The sequence below is a fragment of the Leptinotarsa decemlineata genome, unplaced genomic scaffold (assembly GCF_025532065.1).
Source record: "Leptinotarsa decemlineata unplaced genomic scaffold, Ldec_3_MD MMD2_tig00026282_RagTag_RagTag, whole genome shotgun sequence".
NCBI classification, from domain to species: domain Eukaryota; kingdom Metazoa; phylum Arthropoda; class Insecta; order Coleoptera; family Chrysomelidae; genus Leptinotarsa; species Leptinotarsa decemlineata.
In genome coordinates this window covers 5,065,858-5,088,165 of record NW_027412668.1, presented here as the reverse complement: position 1 = coordinate 5,088,165, position 22,308 = coordinate 5,065,858, and the positions used below count along the sequence as shown (strand labels likewise).

General features: G+C 34.6%; 4 protein-coding genes across 6 annotated transcripts in view; 3 read left to right on the top strand and 1 right to left on the bottom strand.

Moving 5' to 3' along the window:
• The window catches only part of LOC111505000 (uncharacterized), a 54,348-nt gene extending 49,018 nt beyond the window's left edge, over window positions 1–5,330 (top strand). Inside the window, 5 exon segments of the mRNA XM_074179549.1 lie at window positions 926–1,173; window positions 1,175–1,439; window positions 2,714–2,923; window positions 3,464–3,928; window positions 4,707–5,330. Coding sequence (XP_074035650.1) covers window positions 926–1,173; window positions 1,175–1,439; window positions 2,714–2,923; window positions 3,464–3,928; window positions 4,707–5,095 — 1,577 coding nt within the window. The 3' untranslated portion in view covers window positions 5,096–5,330.
• A 4,185-nt stretch (window positions 5,331–9,515) lies between these two features.
• Window positions 9,516–10,591, bottom strand: strat (RAB interacting factor STRAT). The gene is made up of 2 exons (XM_023159738.2): window positions 10,330–10,591; window positions 9,516–10,049 (listed from the first exon to the last, which is right to left on the bottom strand). The coding sequence occupies exons 1-2, from the start codon at window positions 10,453–10,455 to the stop codon at window positions 9,813–9,815; spliced, it is 363 nt and encodes a 120-aa protein (XP_023015506.2). The 5' UTR covers window positions 10,456–10,591; the 3' UTR covers window positions 9,516–9,812.
• An 806-nt stretch (window positions 10,592–11,397) lies between these two features.
• Window positions 11,398–16,113, top strand: RpS7 (Ribosomal protein S7). Of its 3 annotated transcripts, none has more exons than XM_023159734.2 (4): window positions 11,398–11,541; window positions 11,877–12,038; window positions 12,092–12,424; window positions 15,971–16,113. In XM_023159734.2, the coding sequence occupies exons 2-4, from the start codon at window positions 11,877–11,879 to the stop codon at window positions 16,046–16,048; spliced, it is 573 nt and encodes a 190-aa protein (XP_023015502.1). In that variant the 5' UTR covers window positions 11,398–11,541; the 3' UTR covers window positions 16,049–16,113. The 3 variants fall into 3 exon arrangements, with proteins under 3 accessions (XP_023015502.1, XP_023015503.1, XP_023015504.1); XM_023159735.2 differs by having other exon boundaries at window positions 11,528–11,669; XM_023159736.2 differs by lacking the exon at window positions 11,398–11,541 and adding an exon at window positions 11,544–11,566.
• A 1,508-nt stretch (window positions 16,114–17,621) lies between these two features.
• LOC111504998 (cytochrome c oxidase subunit 5B, mitochondrial) lies at window positions 17,622–18,371 on the top strand. The gene is made up of 2 exons (XM_023159733.2): window positions 17,622–17,784; window positions 18,018–18,371. Exons 1-2 carry the CDS (start codon window positions 17,703–17,705, stop codon window positions 18,299–18,301), a joined length of 366 nt encoding a protein of 121 aa, XP_023015501.1. The 5' UTR covers window positions 17,622–17,702; the 3' UTR covers window positions 18,302–18,371.
• The last annotated feature ends 3,937 nt before the right edge of the window (window positions 18,372–22,308 follow it).

Sequence of the window (22,308 nt, the reverse complement as noted above, 5' to 3'; positions counted from 1 at the left end):
TTTTGGAACATTTAACGTCACAGTCTGATCACCCGACAAATATTGGTTTTGTAGAGTGACATTTGAAACGAAAGTGTTAGTTGTAATAAAAAATTATTTAAATAAGTTAGGCCGAATGACATACGGTTTGAAACTTTCCTGGAGAATAATCAACATTTCCACCCCATGAAGTCAGTAAAACACTATATTAGCATAACATTTTTGACAACCTATAACATTTCACTTACGTCATAGAACGAAATAAATTTACTCGTGTATCAATTGACCTTATTAAGTGATGCGACCCCATGGTTGCCAACAGCGGTAAAATAATGACATTTGACAATAAATAAATAACATATCTTTCTGAGTTCCTTCTGAATTTTCATTTTTGGTAAATGAGAAACTGATTTGCAGAATATGGCCGAAAAGAAATTTCCAATCGTCTTATATGAAGTTGGGGCTCCAGAATGAAGAATCAGCTATGAGAAAATATAGTCCCAAAGATGAAAATGCAGAAGGAATTCAAAAAGATTGGTTATTTATTCATTAGCTAATGTCAAATGTCATTATTTTTACCGCAGTTGGTAACCATGGGGTCGCATCACTAATAAGGTCAATTTTGATCTCTTGGTGTTCGAGATTGTTCAACTTCAATAATAACTGATTCGATTCTGAATCCATAGTTTTTGATTTTGATTCTGTACATCAATGACTTGTCCTTTTTCTACTTTTTGACTTCAAATCAGTATTTTGTCTCTACTAATAAAAATATGTCGATATTATAGTAGGTCTCCACAAGACCTGTCTGCCTCAACAAACTCGAATGGATTCCGAAGATACTCAAACATCAGTAATGTTGAAAAGTTATGAGTTCAGTGTAATCATTTCCCGACATATGAGAATATTTATTCTGTCGGTTTACTTAACGATATTGATTTTGCAGGTGTTAGCCCAACTTTTCCTCCCCAAGAAGTGGTTACAGAATTCTTAGGGTTTCCCACTGCATCACCTCCAGGGGTAACACCAGGCTCTCCAACTGAGTCGCCACCTGAAGTAACACCAGGTTTCCCTACAGCTCTACCCCCGGGAATAACACCTGGATACCCCACAGTTGGACCTCCAGGAGTAACACCTGGTTTTCCCACGGCATCACCCCGGGGGTTACACCTGGTTTTCCCACTGCTCCTCCTCCAGGAGTAACGCCTGGTTTCCCCACCGAATCACCCCCAGAAGTAACCCCAGGTTTTCCCACGGCCCCACCTCCAGGAGTTACACCAGGTATTCCCACAGGGTCGCCCCAGAAGGAACTCCTGGTTACCCAACGGCAACTCCAGGTTTCCCGACACGACCACCCACAGGTTACCCCACATCTCCGGGGGATGTATCAGGCCCCACATCACCTCCCGAATTCACTTCGCCTCCAGGAACTTACGTACCTGGAAAAACAGAACCAGAAGGTATTAAATATATTCTGTGAGGATATGGCATCAAACCAGACTCACATGTTTTGTTGCTTCCTGCACCGCTAGTCTTGTTTTAATCTGGAAACATCATTTTCCAACTACTCTAACCAAGTAACCAGGAGGATATAGCACCAAACTCCTAAGAGACTCTTTTGGTTTGTTACTTTTTTCACCATACTGATGTTCTATTCTGGGATTATATAATTGTATCTCAGCTTTTTCACATCCTCTAACCAAGAAACTATTATTCCCATTTAATGTTCAGAGTTTTAGTTTATTTGTTCTACCCTACCTCATCTTGAGTAGGGGAAATTGTGGAACAATCGACTTTATAATTCAAATGGGATTTGAATACTGCATAGTGAGTGGATTATAAAGAATGAAAATGTAAATTTCAAAGGTTTCTGCAAATAGAGAAAAATTTACTACATAGACAGTCGATTTGTACTTGCCAACCTAAGCTATCATCCAAAATAATTTCAACAGCTTGACTGATCGGAATTCAAGAAAATAATCTGTTGAGTTTTATTGGGGTTCAACTTGTTTATTGTGAATCACATTTTGCTTCTATCAATCATATTAAGTGGAGCCCTGAGGCACACTATGGTTAATTTGATGTACATCGACGTGTACTGTGAACAAAGTGATGTTGAGCTTTCAGTTCCCATCCTTTCTTTTAATTTTTCCAGATTGGTTCTTATTAAATAGATCATTTTTAAGTCCTTAGAATCATTTTAGAAAACGCAAAGTACAGTTTAATATAATTTCTATCAATCAAAAGTTGAAAAAATTATTAGATTCATAAAAGTTTTACCAATAATATGGAGGGAAAAAGAAATAATAGAGATTTAAGCAGGTCGGCTCATGCACCCCTGTGACTCACATAGAAGAAACCACTGAAATGCCAAATCAAATACTAATACTCTATTTCTAGTCGTCTATCTCTTTATGAAAACTCATTTGGCGCGATGAAACTAATTCCCTCATCGTCTTTCCCCTTCCCACACAACATAACGTAACTGCCTTGTCTAATACGGAAACTGGAATAACTTACCCGTCTCAATTGTAACCACTGAATAACTGAAAATACTAACCCACGTAAATCCCTGAAGACCTTATTGATCTCTAGAAAACCCTTCCATGAGACTCAAACCAGAAGAAATGATGGATTCATTAGAAACCTTGTGAAATACTTTCTAACCTTTAAAAAACGATCAACATATCACCAAATATTTATAGTATTTACAATTTCATTTTCTTGGGTACAGTGATTGACGATGACCTGAGACATCCACCCCACATCCACGCCATAGATGTCGAATGCGGCAAGGAGATGATGACAATAAATCTGGAGTTCAACAGAGTATTTGATGGGGTGATTTACTCGAAAGGTTACTTCAACATGCCCGAGTGCCGATATGTCAATGAGAATTCAGGACAAACCAAGTATACTTTCACTGTCAACTTGAACATGTGTGGTAAGGAAATTTTGTAGTAATACATCACAATAACTTTTTATTTATCTACCATTCGGCATTCAAGTTGTTGACACCGAGTCAGTATAACACGCCTGTCACGTGGTTCTGGCTCAGGATGCGCGCCAGGTTCAAAATTATGCGGGAATACCTAATTTGAATCTCCCGCCAAAACATCGGCCATCTTGGGGACCGTACTGGCTTTACTTATCTACTGAATTGGTTCAGTAAATCGAAAACATTCTATTGAAAACGCTTTTTGCAAACCATAGCACAAATATTGATTCTCGACGAGCGCTCAGCTTACCAAGTTAGCATCATCAGGAGATACTCATCTCTTGATGAGTATCTCATCTCTTGATGAGTATCTCCTGATGATGCCTGATGATAGTGATGCTAACTTGGTTATCAGGTGTCCTAGCTGAAAAATGAACGTCTTCTTATGTTCCCCTCTGTAAAATAAAGACCTAATATCAGCCGCAGATCAATACAGTGAACAAATAAAATGATCATTTCATATATTGTCTTCGTTATCTCTCATAGGAACCGAATTCATAAACGCCTTCGACACCCTAGGAAAAAGCTACCTAGAGAATGTGCTCGTCATCCAGAACGAAGCAGGCATCCAGGAAATTTGGGACACTATCCGCTCGGTCCGATGCCTTTGGGAAGGCAATCTCAAAGAGCAACTCAGCGTCAGTCTTATGGTTGGAATGCTCACCCAGGAGATCGTCACCTTCAGTGGAGACACCGCCATGGCGAAACTTGATATTCAATTGGGCAGAGGTCCGTTTGGTCAGCCGGCTACCGGCTTGGTCAAGATCGGAGAGCCGATGACTCTTGTAGTGTCCGTTTCTGGGGATCCTGGTTTCGATATCCAAGTTAAGGATTGCAGGGCTACGGATTCGACCGGAGCTAATATTGTGCCATTGACGGACGACAACGGTTGCGTGTTGAAACCCAAGTTGTTCGGCGCGTTCCAGAAGACGAGGAATACCGGCAATACAGGTAAGTGATGTGGTTATTTTAATGCCCAATTAATATTTGATTTTCGTAATTTGTATCATCAATTATATTATAGACCATCTGACCCGGCGAACTTCGTAACGCTTCATAGTTAATAAGAGTTGTAATGAGTTATCGGCCGAGTCATATTAACTTTTTCATATTTTGTTTGTGAAGCCAGTATTGACAGGCCATTTTCATGCTTAGCAGTAAATTTTGTATCAGTTTTGATATATTAACTCTCAGTTATGAAACGTTAGCTGTCTATTTTCATTCGTCATTTGACAGTTCTGGTAAACTGTCAGTTGAAAGTTTCTTGAAATTTGAAATGCAACAAAATGGCTAAAACGTATCTTGCTCAAACAATAATATTCACGGTGTATTACATACCAAGGTTCTTCACTCATACAGTGAGCATTTTCCTTAATAAATAGCGGCAAATTTGACAATTAACATGACCGTAAAGTTTGTAGGTGCACTCAACAAGAAACAGAATATGTTCTTATTGGATCGCTTTTTTATCTAATTTTGACATCATATGTTCTTGAAAATACTTTCTCTTATCAAAATCGTCTTTCATGAGATCCTGTGTTGGTATCAGTTTTCAATGATGCATGATCTATCATAGCTAATTCTTCGTCTGGAGAAACAGACATTCTGCAGATGAGAATTACCGACTGGTTTTTACTGAATGATACAAAGCCACAACTGAGAAATGACTGACAAATGTGATTATACCTTTAACAGAGGCGTTTTCACCCATAACAATTTCTCATTTCAGGAGCTACCATCATCGCCTTCGCCTACTTCAACGCCTTCAAGTTCCCCGACGTCATGGATATCATGATTGAGTGCAACATCGAGCTCTGCAAAACCGACTGCGAGATGTGTCCCAATCCTGACCAAGCCTTGGAACCGGCGAAGCGCCGAAAGAGAGACCTCTACAGCTTCAACGCCACCCTACACGACGGAGTGATGATGGGCAAGCACTTACGAGTAGTGCTTCCCGAAGATCTTGCCGAAAGAACTGTCGTTAACGACTCGGTTTGCCTGTCAACGCAAAACTTCGTATTTTCATCCTCAGTCCTGATCTCCCTCCTCACAGCTAGCTGCCTGTTCAGCGCTTATTTGTGGCTGAAGTCTCACAGGCAGAAAGTAGTCAAGTTTTGATGGGGTTATTTTAGCATAAGGGCGGCCAAACAATAATTTGTAATCAAGCGTGGGGGTGTTTCAAGAATGAAAAAGTTGAGTGACTGCGTTGGCGAAAATCTTGGTGTAGGAATTATGTAATCCGTTACAGCCAGGCATATACCCATTTTCCCAGGAAATGTTGAGAAACCTTCATTTTTAAAAAACCTCTTCTACAAATATCATACATTGCATAAAACTATATGAGCATACTACACATTATTGTTTTCTTGTTCATTGTTTGAAGCACTCGTCTATTACTTCGAAATTTATGGTTATGACAGCGTTAATTTACCGTATCCCATTCACAGAACTCCTTACTATATATAAATTGAAAGGGTATAAGAGAGATCAATTCTCAACTATCTTAGTCACAGAACTCATTATGATATCGACATAAAATAATTATGAGTTCTGTGCTCCCATTCGGTCACTTGACTGATGCCATCAAAGTATAGTTGGTACCTCTCCAAACTGTAACGACAGTTTCTTCTGTCTCTCTCTATGACAGTAGTTTTTGAAAATAAGCATACTGAATTTTCAAATATAATTCATTTTCATCTTTTTCGGTTAGTCATCTTTATTGATGGTTCTAGTCTTTACTTTTTTGCAGTTTCTCAACTTATGAAGTTTTCGATCCATGTTTTTGATCAGCACAATTGTCTGTTAATTTTGAAATATACTTTTTTAACTTGAAAAGTTGATGGAACAACAAAATATACTGCCAGGATTACACAATAAAAAAAACATCTTAACTCAGACTCATTCCGATCTTTAATGTTCGTTTGAAAATCCTATTTTTTTCTTTCAAATGAAGGCAGCATCAACATATATATATATATAAGGTTTTTCCAGATATAATACAAGAAATACTTGTCAAATTCATGAAATTAAGATCCGTTTCTTTATTTATCAATTGTTTCAAATTTTTGTCGAAGTTTTCAATACTTAGCCAAATCTATTTTATTTATTTTATTTTAAAGAAAATTGATACAACCTTTATTGATCTCAAATTCCATTAGAACCAGGAGACTAACTATAAATCGGTCGGTAGCCAAGCGGTTCGGCGTGGGTGATTTGTTCACTCACTCGAATTGACTACCGTGTTGGTCGGTGGTTCAAGCCCTAGTTTGAACGATCGATATTCACTTGCTATCGTCCAACCCGTGTTAGGAATCACACATTAAAGGGTAAGACCTCGTTAATCCTTAGCTCGCACAAGTTTCGACTTCTGAGGGTTGTCGTTCGTAGGGGTGCGACAGCTGATTAACGGAAAAACAGAAATATAGCGAATTTTCTTTATTCAACATGAATATCAGAAGTAAAAGAGTTGATTGATCCTTACAAAAGGTCTTCGCCAACTGGGTTAAAACCTTATCTCAAATTCGTAGAAATTTCAAATCTTTTCACAACTTATTAACACACACCATGTATTTGTAAAAATGTAAATTTATGATAAGCAGAATTATATTTATGAAATCAAAGAAACAATTATAAACAAGCCTTTTTTATGATTCTAAGTTGATATGTGTACGGCATAAAACTCCTCAATAGAATTACTTTCATTCTAAAAAAATTAATGTATTAAAAAAAGTCGAATAACATTATACATGTTTTTTTAAGAACTAATACAAAATTAATTGTTTGCCAAACTGGATTCATATTTCTCCATAATCTCATTCTTTTCATTCATCATTTTCATTTAGATATTTATATAATATTTTTATCCTGCCAATAAACTTTTCAAATTATATGTTTCAAATTTTTAAACATTATTTTGTATAATATATTATTGTAAATAAGATCTAGGTATTAAGAATCATGATACTTTTATATTTCCTATATAACTGTAAATAATATATTGATTTTATTTTTAAATACAATAAAGTTCAACTTTGGAAGAACAGTACGTCATTTCTTATCCCTGAATTTACATAAAGATGAAATTTCGTTTATAGCTGTTTCAACCAATGTTATCATAAAAGAGAGGTTACTAATTCTTGAGTTTGTGGGCCATTTTCATTCATCTTCTTTGATATTACAAAACATGTAATACGGCATACAGCAACAAAATTCGATTACTTATGTATCACTTTAAATGAGTATATAATACATTTCGATGTAGTATCCTCAGGTATATCTGACGAGGATGTAATACTACCTAAGCTACTGGTTTAAAAAAAACAAAAATGAAATACACAACATTCATTAAGGAATTGAAAGAAATATAATTCATGGTAATGCTACACAATGTAATATATAAGTTCATACTCTAATGTTAATACTCTAACATATACAGTTGCCGAACTGAGTCATGACCGGTGAGGAGCCCCTCCCTCAAGATGTGCAGTAGATGTATAGAAATCTGTTATCAGTCTGTTAGTTTATTCGAGCCGTACTACAAAGAATTGCAAACAAAAGTTTATATTCCTTTTTTCTAATACTTTCTTTGTAATACACCGACTCAAACTTGAAGCAGTTACGATTTCTCCCACCCACCATGGCTCAGTCTGGTAGCTGTACCTATTTCGTTATGTAGAGTTTCCTTGAATATTTTTCTCAATTACATAACGAATGTTTGGAGTATAAACTGAATGGGAAGAAGTGATTTTTTTTGTAATTCAATGTTCACAAAAACAAAGAGATCTTTTTCTAATGTGTAATTCAACATTCATGTGAAACAGTTTTTTCAAAAGGATTTTTTTGTCAGGCACTTTTGTGTCTGATCTATAAATTTTTATGAAGAGATTTTACAGTAGTTATTTTCTTCATTCCTTTCTTTCAAAATTTCTCCCATTTTTTTTCAATGATGGAGAAGTAGATTTTTTCAAAAAACTAATCTTCCCTAAAAATATTTCTCTTCAATTCAAACGCAATTCCTATAACTAACCATATGAATGTTGAAACGAAATGTTATAGTGAAAATAGCAGAGTTGTCTTTTCCGGTAACATACGATCGTAATGTTATGATTGAAATGAGTGCTTTCTCTTATAATGTCCATAAAGGTGCTGATGAGGAGTTAAGACAAGTTTCTTGTCCCGCAACTTCGAAATACACCTTGTTGATGATAATGTTCCATGTAAGTCAAATTTTATATCTATACTCTTTCATAAATTACGAACATGTATTACAATACAGACAATAGTCATCTGTTTTTGAAATTCTTCAAACATGAATGAAACTCAATAAAAAATGGCATGTTTTTCAAACTCTACAATTATCATTGAAATATTGATCAGTGTAAATGTTAATCAGTGTCTTTTGTTTAGGAAAAAGTGTTTCAAATTTACTTTTCGGAGTTGTTTTACAGTTTATCAAGTGGATGAATGAGTTTATTAAAGATATTATTAAAAAGTGTGGTTATTAATCTGTATAAAAGTAAAACCTGGAACTTTGATTACCAAATCAGTTTTAATTTTCATTGGTTAAATATATGAATTATCAAAATCATCAAAAAACTTCAATTTCAATAAAAACATACAATCAAGCATGTAGTGACTAAAATTTCGATTTTTTTTTCTATAAATTAAAATTTGCAACTATCAGTTTGCTTATATTAAAAAATAATTGCCTCCATAAGGCCAAAGTTTACTTAGCAGTATTTTATGACTGATGACGGTAAGTTTCTGAAGATCTAAATTAATCATGAAACTGTGTTTCTGTTGTGTTACCTGTTGATGATTAAACATGAAGCTTTACAGTTTGCTTTTATTGTTATTATACTTTTTCAAAAACCATTTTGGGTAGCATTTAATAGTTTGAATTTGACCTGTAACATTTTTTTAAAATTACTTTTATATGGGCAATAATAAGTTTTTCAGAACATATTCCTCAAAGTATCATATTTATAATCAAGGTAGAGTTTTTAATATTTTCCCTACAGGAAATGTTGTAAACAGTAAAGTATATTTCAAATTTGAATTGCTGAGGTGTAAAGGTGGATCCACTCACCAATGTTAAGCTGTAAGAGTGGTAGTATACATCCTAAATTACCATTCACATTAATATTAACCAAGAGGCTACAAAAATTGGGAAAGTAAGGTTTTGGCTTTTTACTTCTCCATTTTCATACAAAAAATGTAGGAATCTTCCAAAGAAAAGAAGGAAGCAATATTGCTTTTGCACATTTTTCTTTGCAGCACGAATTGAATTTACATTAAGAGTCGATCCTTTGGGCATTTTTCTGCACACACTTCAATGTCATCTCCTTAATATAGGGTGTTCCCTGAGATCTATGTTATCACTAAAAAAACATATTTGAATGATTTCAAATTTTTTCTGTTAATCATTCATTGTAAACTGTCTACCAAAATTGTATTCTACAAAATTGATTCATTGAGGCAGTCTCCTAATTTGTATAATACAAACAACAAATTATATAAAGATGAAAATACCAGGATGTCAAGTGCCAGAAACTTATATTTTTCTTAACTATATTGTATGGTATAAGATAGAAATACTTCTTAATGACAATTTATTTCAATTAGTGTTAATTTAATTTTTGCTATATGCTATATTATCCTTATCAACAAGTCATAAGAATTCATGTTGGCCAACTTATATGTACCTTTAGCACAAATCCACCTTAAATCAATTCTACATAGAATGGAAATGAGTTTTTATCCTTGCCACTAGTCTATGAATTATCTTCTTTGTTTAGTGTTAAAAAGACATAATATATTTCCTAAATTATTATACTCAACAGTGTACTACTCTACTAAGGGCTACATAACTCATTTTACTAGGTATATCATGATATCCAATGGGTCCTGCTTCACAGTCAGCGCAGGTTAGGTATTTATTGTTGCCCACTGTGTTGGAAAACCCCACGTTTTGGAATGTGAACATGTCAGACACCGACCAAAAAAGGGATACACACTCAGATTCTGGATTTTGTTCATTCGATTTTGATTGTCTGATGAGTGGTAGTTGGAACTATAATAAAGTAAAGTAAAGTAAATGAGGTGTCAGGATGGAATGATGTACTAATCTCAAGTCGTAACTCGCAAGTTTCAAGACCCTTGTATTCATGTTTTTCATCTGTTGAAAACTTACAATTATTCATGCACAGATATATTGAGGATTTATTTAATATATCTATACATGTGCAAGAAAATGTTGCTACTGAAAATCAATAATCCAACTATTTACGACTTGCGATTCGAGACAGGTGCAAGACTCCACCTTGAGGAATTTCAATCAAAATAATTCTAACCTCAAAACTAGTGAATGAAGCTGTGGATGGCGTTAAAATTGTAGAACTGCAGAATTTACATTTAACATTTCTTGCATTCTTTCCGTCGTTGATTTCACTTTCGTAGTTGGAATTACAATCAGGCATTTTTAATTTAGTCTCTCTCTCAACTTTTATGGCTTTGGCTTCTAATTTATTTATTTATAGTTTATTTATAATCAAAAAGTACACCAAATACGGTGACCAATTTTATAATACGAAAACCCAGAATATCGTGTATTCTGTGACCAAAAGTTCGCAAATACAATCTGTCAGCTGTCAGCTCAACCGCGTAGTGTTAATGAACGACACTGATTTTTCAAATTTCGTTCTGGAAATTTTAGCCTCGAAGATGATCCTCGATGTGGTCGACCTACAGTAAACAAAGACGAGGATTTGAGGACCCTGGTGGAGACTGACTCATAATAAACGGTGCGTGGGATGGAGGAAGAACTGGGCTTCAGTTCCCATGTGGTTGGTTTTTGATGATTTAAAACGGATTAGAAAGGTCAGGAGGCTCGAAAAGTGGATGCTCCACGATTTGAACGACCGACATTAATTGTCACGTTTCGAGGACTGTACTTCTTTGCTTTTGCGCAACAACAATGAAATGTAATGCATGGTTTGACATTCATATGTCAAAGACGTAGTCTGTGTAATGGTTGTAATAACGGACATCATGAATAAGAATATTTTCTCCCCACTTAAATGTTTGAATATTTTATCATTTATCGCTACTCTTTTCAAGACAGATCGATGAATTACTATAAGACAAACTAGATTCACCTTGCGAAGCGCAAGTAGTCAATTTTTTTGAAACTTTAGGTATATCATCACAATTTTTTTCGAAATTTCTGTTTTTTTAAAATCATAATACGACACATATTATACTCGCTGATAATGAAGTTATCTAATAGTGAGAGAATTGTTAAAACCGGTTAAGTGGTTGTTTTACTTCATTTGTTACGAACAAACAAATCATTTCTCTCCATAACGTTACCTTAAATAGTTTAGATATCATGTAGATTTCAAAAGCAAAATCTAGTTTGAAAATATAATCACGGGAACATACATGTGGAAGCACCGTGTCATTTTTATTGGTGGTAGCACTGAGCTCACATTTTGTCATTTGTGTGAGAAGAAGAATTTTGTTGCAACAAACTTTTTTCCTTCCTTTTATGAACGATTGACAAGGTACACGTTTCGTTCCTGTTTTAAAGTAAATTTTTCCTGTAATTTTTGCATGATGTAAAGTAAATATCCACGAATACCACTGGTCGAAACAATATATTAGTGTTTTCTCTGCAGAATATAGTCCGATTGTAAGGTTTTGTGTGTGATTTCTTGTGATTAATCTGAGTCGGCTGGTTTGTGTTCCATTACCTATATTTCAAAGTTTCAATCGTTGGTTTGTTAAAGTTTGTAAAATTTCAGAATTTATATTCGTAACAAGTTTTAGACCAACATTAGTCTGCTCTTCGCACATTTTTGGAATTCCTGGCAATGTTTATATATTGTTTTTGTTTCAGATGTCGTCGAAAATCATCAAGTCCGGCGGGGCTGAGCCCGATGCCTTCGAAACGCAAGTTGCTCAAGCTCTGCTTGATTTAGAAATGAATTCGGACCTCAAAGCTCAGCTTAGGGAATTACACATTACTAAAGCAAGAGAAATTGAGTTGAACAATAAAAAAGTGAGTTTATTTACTATTCTTAATAACAAATTACAAATATCATTTATTTTCAGTCAGTTATCATCTATGTTCCAATGCCCAAGTTGAAACAGTTCCAGAAAGTCCAAGCAAGGCTTGTACGTGAGCTGGAAAAGAAGTTCAGTGGCAAACATGTGGTGTTTGTAGGTGAACGAAAAATTCTTCCCAAGCCAACACGTAAAACTCGTGCTGCAAATAAACAGAAACGACCAAGGTCTCGTACACTTACTTCAGTGTATGATGCTATTTTGGAAGACCTTGTGTTTCCTGCAGAAATTGTTGGTAAACGTATTCGTGTGAGGTTAGACGGCTCACAACTCATTAAAGTCCACCTTGACAAAAATCAACAGACCACAATTGAGCATAAGGTAAGTTCCCCAAAATACAACTGATTACGAGATCTGTTGAAAGAATCAGGAGAATTTTCATTTTTTTTCACAAAAAAAAATTCATAAAATTTTGTCCCCTTCAAAGGACAGGACAGAGCTATCTACCTGCTTAGGAACTTTGCAACTGTATTTCAAGCGGAAATTTACACTATTCAATTGTGTGCGGAGAGATTGGATAAATCCAACCTTGCTCACAAGTCAACAAAAATATTCTCGGACAGTCAAGCGGCGTTGGAAACTCTTGGCTCCTACTGAGCAACGTCTAAATTGGTAGCAAACTGTCAAAAACGACTCTCCTTGATAGGAAGACTCAACGGATTGTCTCTGGTCTGGATTCCTGACCTAGGAGGCACTGAAGCTGTGGACTTTCTTGCAAAGGAGGGTGCTGCAAGCAGCTTCATTGGACCAGAACCTGTCGTTGGCATCGCTTTGGGTTTTGCCAGACAAACTCTGAACACCTGGATAGCAAGAAGATTGGCACTTCTGGCAGAATCTTCCAGGATTGGCTCACTTCAAGACATTTATTCACCCTTGGACTACAGTAGGGATGAACTACGATGTGTAACAGGCCTTCTTACAGGTCACCGTCATTTGAATCATCATATGCAGAGATTTGGACTGTTGGAAGACAGTGTGTGTCGCTTATGTCTGGAAAATGATGAAACAGCAGAGCATATACTTTGTGCCTTCCCCGCTGGGGACCGAATCCGTTTCTTTGAGTTTGGTAGATCTGTACCATCACCATCCGACCTGAAAGAGCACTCATACAAGAAGCTGGGTTTATTTGGCCGAGTGTGAGCAGGAGTGAGCCACAATAAACCCTTGTGGGTTACGGTGGAGGGTTGAATAGACCCACACACTTTGGACCTACCTACCCCTTCAAATAAATCTCCCTTAGATATTATAATACAATCTTGACAGAGGTTTTTCCAATCCTGAAAGCATTTCTGATATGCACATTTTAATGTCTTTGCACTATCTCAGCATTGCGGTTTGTATCACCTCAATCGTCACAAAATACCATTATTCATGGGTCTTTTCAATTTTGGGAACAGAAATGTCACAGGAGGTCAAATCTGGTGAATATTGTGACTGAGGCATGATTACAGTGTTGTTTTTGGTTTTGTTGTTATAACCGTATACCCATAATTTTTTGCCAGTCATGAACCTTTTAAGCAAATCTGGATAAAAATTAACGTCATTCAATAATTCCTGAGTGATGCTCATGTGACTGAACAGATTTTAACAGATTTTTTCAACCCACAATACATACGAGTACTGAAGAGATATTTCATATCAAAGAAAATCGTAGCCTCTAAATTTGAACATTCACCTTATATTTTAAACAGACCTCGTGTGTCTACACTCAAGAAATATGCCTTCAAAATGTAATGGACTGGTATATGGTGATAGTTATGTAGAAATTCTTTTGAATAATTGGGGATTCTCACCATTGCGAGTCTGTTTATATATGAATTGTGGATTCAAAAATATCTCTTTATTTGAAACGAGTTGACAAAATCTTGGTTACTTTACTAAATCGAAAAATTTGTTGATAAGTGCTGAACAATTCTTACAAACATTTTGTATTTCTAGATGTGTTTCGCTAACACCGTAGCTTTCTTGGTAGAAATGATTACTACGCATTGGGCTATAATTCTTATATACAATAGTAGTAGGTGTCTAACTTCATTGGGTAATATTGAAAGCGGTATCAAGTAGAATTCAGTAGTAATATGAATAAAATTATTGGTACTATGAAAAAAGGTTCAACAACGGTGAATGTTAACCTGAAAATGACTAAGAGTGATCCCAAACCTCCACTCTTATTTATTTCCAGAGACTCTAGCGTATTCAACTTTTGTCCCTTACCTTCTACATGGAATATGTCATACATGGTGTTGAAAGCGTGAACGTTCTTCAAAAGTTGGCACACTAGGCTGAATTGGTTTTCTTCATAATTTCTATTATGTTTGGAGATTCTCGTTTCGAAATTTCTTGAAGTCTTTCCTATATACACATTTGGGCAAGATCCGCACATTAGTTTGTAGACATGCGGTTTTCAAAAATGTATGTACTGGTTGACGATGTGATAGCTTGTTTCACAGGAACACATAGACAATTAGTTATTTTTCCAATAAATCAAATATATTCTTAGATACATTAAATTCAAAATAGAAGTGGAAACCAATAATTTGTTGAACATTTTAGACCTCACGATTTCAAAAATTACTAACAAACATAATTTCACAATTTACCATAAACTTACTCATACATACAGAACTACAAACATCTATTTTAATCACCCACAGCAACATAAATTAGCAGCTCATCAGAGTATATAATAATCACACCTTCAAGACACTCACGTGTACCGGCAAAACATCAAGATAAAATGAAAAGTCTACTGAATAAACAAAATGTTAACATAGCATTCAAGACTGGTAACTTCTTGGGTAGACATATAAAGAACAAGTCATACATAGACAAGGATAACAGATTGGGTGTAAACAAACTAACAATGCGGATCATGTCAAAGAGTGTATGTAAGAAGGACTTCGAGAAATTTTAACACAAGAACCTCTTAGAATGGATGAATTTTTGAATTGAAAAAGACCATTTACACCTATGCGTGCAGCCTTTTGGAGAATGATCCTTTCAACACTATGTACGACATACTCCTTGTAGAGGGTATGCAGCAGCAGTGGAACCTGCTCGAAATTAATAAGATTAAACGTTCAGGTTTCCTGTCGAATGACCAACAAGAGGTTGACCATTCACCATTGTTGAACTTTTTTTCATAATGCCAATAATTTTATTCATATTGAAAAAAGTTACCTGCTGTAAAAAAAACTGAGATTGTAATTGGTTTACGAATTCTACCTGTTATCTCATTTACTATCAACAAATTAGGTTAGGTATCTACTACTGTAGTATAGCATGGTGTGTAATATTCATTTCTACCGAGGTAGCTATGGTACAAGCGTCTAGAAATGAAAAAATGTTTTTGAAAATTGTGTAATTATTATCATCGATAGTGTTAATAATTATTTTCATCAAGTAACGGGATAGTCCAGTCATAATTTTCATACTGTACGTTATGTAAGATGCTGATCCCAAAAATAATATCACTTATAGGGTCAGTTAGGAAAACTAATAATAATTATAAGTAACGATTCAAATCCAAAGTGAATCACTACTTTCGTACAGGCACTGCTCTAAAAGGATTTTCCTGTAGTGTTTGTGTAAAATTAATAAAATTTAAAGTGAGAAAAATTTTCACAATCATAACACTGAACACATGGGGTAGAATATAGATTTGAAAAGAACATGTGTTGAAGCAGGTGTCATGATTCCACAAAATTATAGTCCACTAACAACCGATGAAATTCAATCGTCTTTGATAGAGAAAGAATCAAATCTAATTGCACTGAAATTCCACAAACTTAACGTTCATTGTACATATGTGTATATTTTAGTAGTATTTGACTGTATAAGTGTGAAATATTTTTTTTTAATTTTCAGGTGGACACATTTGCATCAGTATACAAGAAATTGACTGGAAGGGAAGTTACTTTCGAATTTCCAGAACCCTATTTGTAAATTGATCTTTTGAATGTTTATTAAAATAATTTGAAAAATCAGTGTATTTATACTGACTTGTAGAACTGGATTTTCATTTCAGATATTCCCTTGAAAAAAATGTTCCAAAACCCTTTAATTACCAATGTGTGGTTGCGGTGATTATCTCAGGACCACCAATTATATACTTTCAGAGTTACTAACAATGTATCAACTCAATTGTTAAAAAAATGCTGAAAAGTGGATAAATTCCTGACCAACAACATGCGTTATACACACAGAGCTGCATTTCTCTTGTACTGATAGTTTTAGATAATATAATCAGTGTACAGCTCACAGTAATGAATATATATATATATATTACAGGTGTGCAGTTACCAATGAAATGTCGAGATGAATTCCATTTTAAAAAAATGTCAAACCACATGTTAATCTGTCCCATATAACTTTGTTAAGGGCGTTTTCCATTTGTAAACCTGGTGTTACATTAACATATGAGTTCTGTCAAATTTTACTATCTGTGCACAAATAACTTTGTTAAGGGCGTTTTCCATTTGTAAACCTAGTGTTACATTAACATATGAGTTCTGTCAAATTTTACTATCTGTGCAGTCACAAAAAAACACATTTTACTACTGTTGAAACAGAAAAGATCGAATCTACAAAATAAATTTTTTCTTATTTATAAATGAAAATTGAACGAAATCATTTATTTGTGAGGCCACTAATGCCCTAACCTCCGAGAGTTTGATTTTGCAAATCAACTGAAAAACTTTTTTTGAAATATTGTCAAAACTGTAAGAACCTTTTTACATGGGACACTCTTTTTATTAATGAAATACAAATTATTAAGTTTTGTTATTGTTAGCTTTCACTGTTACTGCTATATAAAAGATATTGTAGAATAGTTTGATGTACCAGTAAATGATGAAGTTACCGTGTTGCAAAACACGTTTCAAATAAGATTTAGATACGATTTCTTCATTGAATTCATTTGAAACAAATATAAAGATTTTTTTTAATTCAATATTGTATTCAAGCATACGAACTATGTGATTTTGCTGATGTACACGATTATGATCGAAAAAATTTGTGATTCATTACGATTTTGATGCATTTCGAATTCTTTGTAATTCGGTTATAATGGCTTAGGAATGTGATAAGATACTGATATGACTAAATGTATTTATAATTCAATTCGATTACGATAAAGTTCGTTACAATGAAGTACGTTAATATGGTGAATATTATGATAGAGTACGTTTTGAAATTGTAGCATTACGCCACCGTATGTGTGTCTTATACTATATTATCAATTTCGATCATTTAACGTTATAATGGAGTATATTTATCCGCTTTACGTTTTCTATAATGTATTTTAAGATACTTCACGAGCTCCCTTTAAACAAATTTTTCAGGTTTTTTAAAGTTTCAATTAAGTAGTGGGTTTGAATCAAGTTCAGTAATAATTTCGATATTGTTATAAAGTTGAAAATATTAGTATAACTACACTCAAGTTCTGTTCTGGAATGAATCGGAACAACTAGATGAAAATAACTGAATAGTTCGGAACTCACCCTAACGGCGATTGTGGCGATCTCTGTAAGTAATTGTGTTTGGTATTGAACGACGTTTGCCTTGAGCCTCGATTTATTTTCTCTTAGAAACTGCCAAAATGGCATCTTTATGTGCAAGACTAGCACTTTCTACAAGAAAACATGTTCTTTCAACTACTTATAGGTTCGCCTCTGCTAAAGGTAAGTGTAAAATATTGTTCAACTGAGATAACTTCAGCCTATCCAAAGATTTTCCTCGAATTTGACATTACGTAATTTAGGGAAAATGAAAGGAAATTGTTAGAAGATTGCAGGGAGATTAAATCAGGACCTATTTTCATTGAAAGGCAGTTTCAACACTATATACTTTTTTAAACTCCAGTCAAAAGCGTATTTTCAAGTTCAGCTGATCTAACCTCTTTTTTCCCCAACAGTGCCCATGGGCGACCCTCTCGAACATGCTACTGGTCTAGAAAAACGTGAACTGCTGGCTAAAGTTGCGGGTAACGAAGACCCATTTGACGTTAAAGTTCTCAAAAGAGGAGCTGGAACCAAAGCGCAGCCCAACGAAATTCCATCAGCTTTCGAAGCTCGCTTAGTAGGTTGCATCTGCGAGGAAGATGCGACATGCATAACTTGGATGTGGTTGCACAAGGGGGAGCCCAAACGTTGTGAGTGTGGGCACTGGTTCAATCTTGTACACAAAGCTCCTGTATAATTTGTATTACTATTATGTGCTCTAGAATAAATAGTGCTTATTGTAATAAATTTATTTCGTTCTTATGTTATTTCCTGTGTCAATGTTTTATTAACACCAATATTTTTCTTATACAAGTCATATGTATCTAAACATTGAATATTGTAGTAGGAAGTTTGACATCTCTGACAGGAGCAGTTGTATCTGGAAAATAGATCAACAATTGTTGTATATTATTCATTATTTTATGGTTCTTCTGACAAAGTTTTCCAAAAGTATACCACAATGTGAAGAAATGTACAAAAGATTGAATAAATATCCAAACCAACTATTGAGATTTGAATAATTGTATGAAATGGCCTGGATTATTGCGAAAATAAGTGGCATAAAAGTGACATAATCAATCATGAACTATATAATCAAACACAAGCGCAGAACTTGAAACAGAGATAGAACTATTTTTTTAACGCTAATCATTTGAACATTGTAACACGTTAAGTTCATGAATACTGATTTTTGTCCAAAACAAGTACTTTTCCCAATCACCAGAATAAGCGCCTTCAGATGAAACATTATTCGTGATTATTGTCAAAAAAACAGCTCCATATAAGAATTCTGGAAAGCATGCAATGTAAAATTCTCTCCGTACGTTTTGAATGTTGAATTGGTAGTATTGCCAAATAAAAACCCCACTTTTATTGGAATGTTTTTAGTTTTTAAAACATAATTTTTAAAGGAAACCAACCTAAATCATATTCAGCTCTCGGCAGAAGTGATTCTAAATCAGTGAACAATTGATAAGAGTACTTCGCCTGCTCTTCGCTAGTGATTAATAATTTGAATGATGAATTGGTTCAGCGCCCAATCCAGCTATTTCGCCGCTCCGGGCAAAATATTTGCTGCGTTATTCCATAGATGGTGTAATTTTAACCTATAAAAAGACAACTTTTCCCTGCCGATATTAATGAAACAAAATAAGTTTCGTTTTAAGATATTTATTCAAATCCAGCACAGCTTGAAGTGTGACCACATTTTATTTTTGTAATCTACTAAAATATGAAGTGAAATTTCGGTGCTGTCAATAGTAATACTCTAACAACTTTTGTTGTTTGGGGTTGTTTTTTTTTTGTTTAATCGCCTTTCAAATTTTCGCCGCCGACGCTGCACCGCCCTCAATTTTGCTGCCTCGGGCAATTGCCCGGTTTGCCCCCCTAGATAGGGCGTTGATTTCTTCACCAATATTTCGATTTTTAAAAATAATTAAATTATTCACATCACTAATTTCAGGTTGTTTGGTGAGAGAAACAAATTTCAATATGAAATCTATAGCTGTTTTTTATCAGGATAGTATTTTGATAGAGAAATCCTAATTAGGAGTTTGCAGGGTGAGATAACTGAGGAAAGTTACAATGAAATGGAAAATAATTTGAAATTAAGTAATAATCCGTTTTTGATTTCGATCTAAACTGGAACCTTTGCCTTTAAATGAATCTAACAAAATACGCTACCAAATTAGCATCACAATAGCAGTCAACAATTCCCGGGCGCTACTTGTGCGACGATTTTTTTGGTCAAATTCAGCAATTTTGGAAAGAACTTCGTTGCCACACGCTTCATGCCCAAAATTAAAAAAAAAAAAAAATGCATGGTATGAGCCAACCGATATGCCGACATCCTCAGCAACTTCTCTAATAGTGATTCGACGATTCTACATAACAATTTTCTTCACTTTCTGAAATTTTCATCGGTTGTTGATGTTCTGGGGCGTCCAGGACGAGCGTCGTCATTCACATCTTCTCGACCTTTTGTGAAAAGCTTGTACCACTTGTACACGTTTTTTGACTCAGAGTACAATCACCGTATGCCACTGTCAACATTTCAAATATTTCTTAGCACTTAATTCGATTTTTCACACAAAATTGGATGCAAATTCCCCGATACATTTTTTCGATAGCAGAAAATCAAAGAACACACAAAACACTCCCAACTTTTATGCCTCTCACCAACAAACTGAACATGCTACAGCTGAAACTGTGAACATTTGTCCGAGACGAGTGTATCAACATAAAAAAATCGCTAATCGAATGACGTAGCCCGCGAAATTTGAACATCTACCTCATTTTTTGAACTGTCAACGTGAGTAGATGATGTATTGCGTTTTTTGACTTTCTTTCAACTCTTAATACTAGATTCCCGAATTTTAAGTTTATATATGTCCCATACCATGTACATGCAATATGAATTTTATCATGATACTTATTTCTAAATATGTAGTCTACTATATGTATCCAGGGCCGTCTTTAATCTATTAGAGGCCCTGGGCATAATAGGATAATGGGGCCCCTATGATTTGACAGAACACTATTTTGTTAGAATAGACAAAGGAAGTAGATAAACAAGGTTTATAAACAAATATTTATTTTTATTAACAATCACATGAAACGAATAGATAAATGTAAGTCCACAAAAGTAACTTTTTAGCATTTACAGGTTAATGCTTAAAAATCTATGTTATTTGAAGAGGAACCCTTTTAGATTTCAGATGGGCAAAATCGTTAATCACTTCATCAAAATCTATGCTTTATAGCACATCAAATTCTATCGACATCAGCGACAAACTGATTCATCTCTCTTGAAGCATTGTACTTCTTAATTCATTTTAATTTGGAGAAGAAGCGTTCCCCACTGCAGTTAGTTACCATTATGCTTAAAAATATTCTCAATGCGATTTCTATATTTGGAAATGTCTTCAATTTTGTTTTCTTTCAAAAGTTGATATATTTTTAATATACAATCCTCATTTTCACTGTCAACAATTTTCAAGTATCCTGTTAAATGCAAATATTCTATTTCTAACCTTTTCTCATGAATATCTTTATAATAAAATTCAGCAAATTCTTTGCAACTTTGTCTCAACTCTTCAGAATTTAAAGTTTTCAAGCAAAAAAATTATTCAAAACGTTTACTGATATTTTTACGAACTCAATCGCTATTTTAAATAAACGCTGAGGGGGTCAATTATGGGAAGAAAGGTTTCTATTTTAAATTTCTCTGTTCAATTCAGTTGGAATGACGGCGCAGAGCCATCAAAAAATCTTTGGCGAGAACTTCTGCGTTTTGTTCTTTGAGACAGGTCCTTGTAGTCAGATTCCGGGTTTCTTTCTTTGGCAGACGATTCGAAGTAATCAAATTTATCCCTGAGGTTAATAATAAAATCATCAAGTGAAGTAAATATAAGTATTAGTTGCAACGTCTAGTGTTATTGTTTCTTTAAGATGATTACTCATTTTGTCTATTCTTTCCAATATACAGTTCCAAATTTCCGTTAGTATAATATATTCGAGTTTTTCCATTTTTCTGGACAGACTAAAGGCTTCGTCTCTAGTTTCTCGTGCCTGTTCTGTATCTTTTGCAATGGATATCAAAGATTCAATAACTTGTTCATTACCTTCATGCAAGGCGCTTATGGCATCTGCTCGGGCTGACCATCTGGTTTGTGAAAGACTTTTATCAAATTTTTTGAACCTAAATGTTCTGTCAATATATTCCATCGACGAGTAGAGCCCGAAAAAAAGTTGTACACCTTCTGAACCATTTCAAAAAACTTTGTTGCCTCCCATACACACCCAGCAGCATGTGAACTAGGGATTTTGTATTTGATCTGAGGGGCGACGCCCTGGGCGCTTGCTCAAAGTGCCCACTGGGAAAGAGGGGTCTGATTGTGTCACTAACAAAGTTTGTCTTAATTAACTGTAATTGTATTCTTAAACAATTTTTATACCTATATGTAACAATATGAATAGTATATTTCTATGTATTATATTTAGATAGAGTACATTAATTATGTTTATATTAGGCTTGCCTATCTAGAAATAAAGTTCTTCTTCTATTACTGTTTCCCATTACGCCACGTATATTCTTCCCAATTTCACGATCTTGTGAGTCCTTTATATCGAGTATATGTGCTATCATATGAATTTCACAGTATACATTAGTTATTCTTAATTTGAATCTACTGTACTACGTCC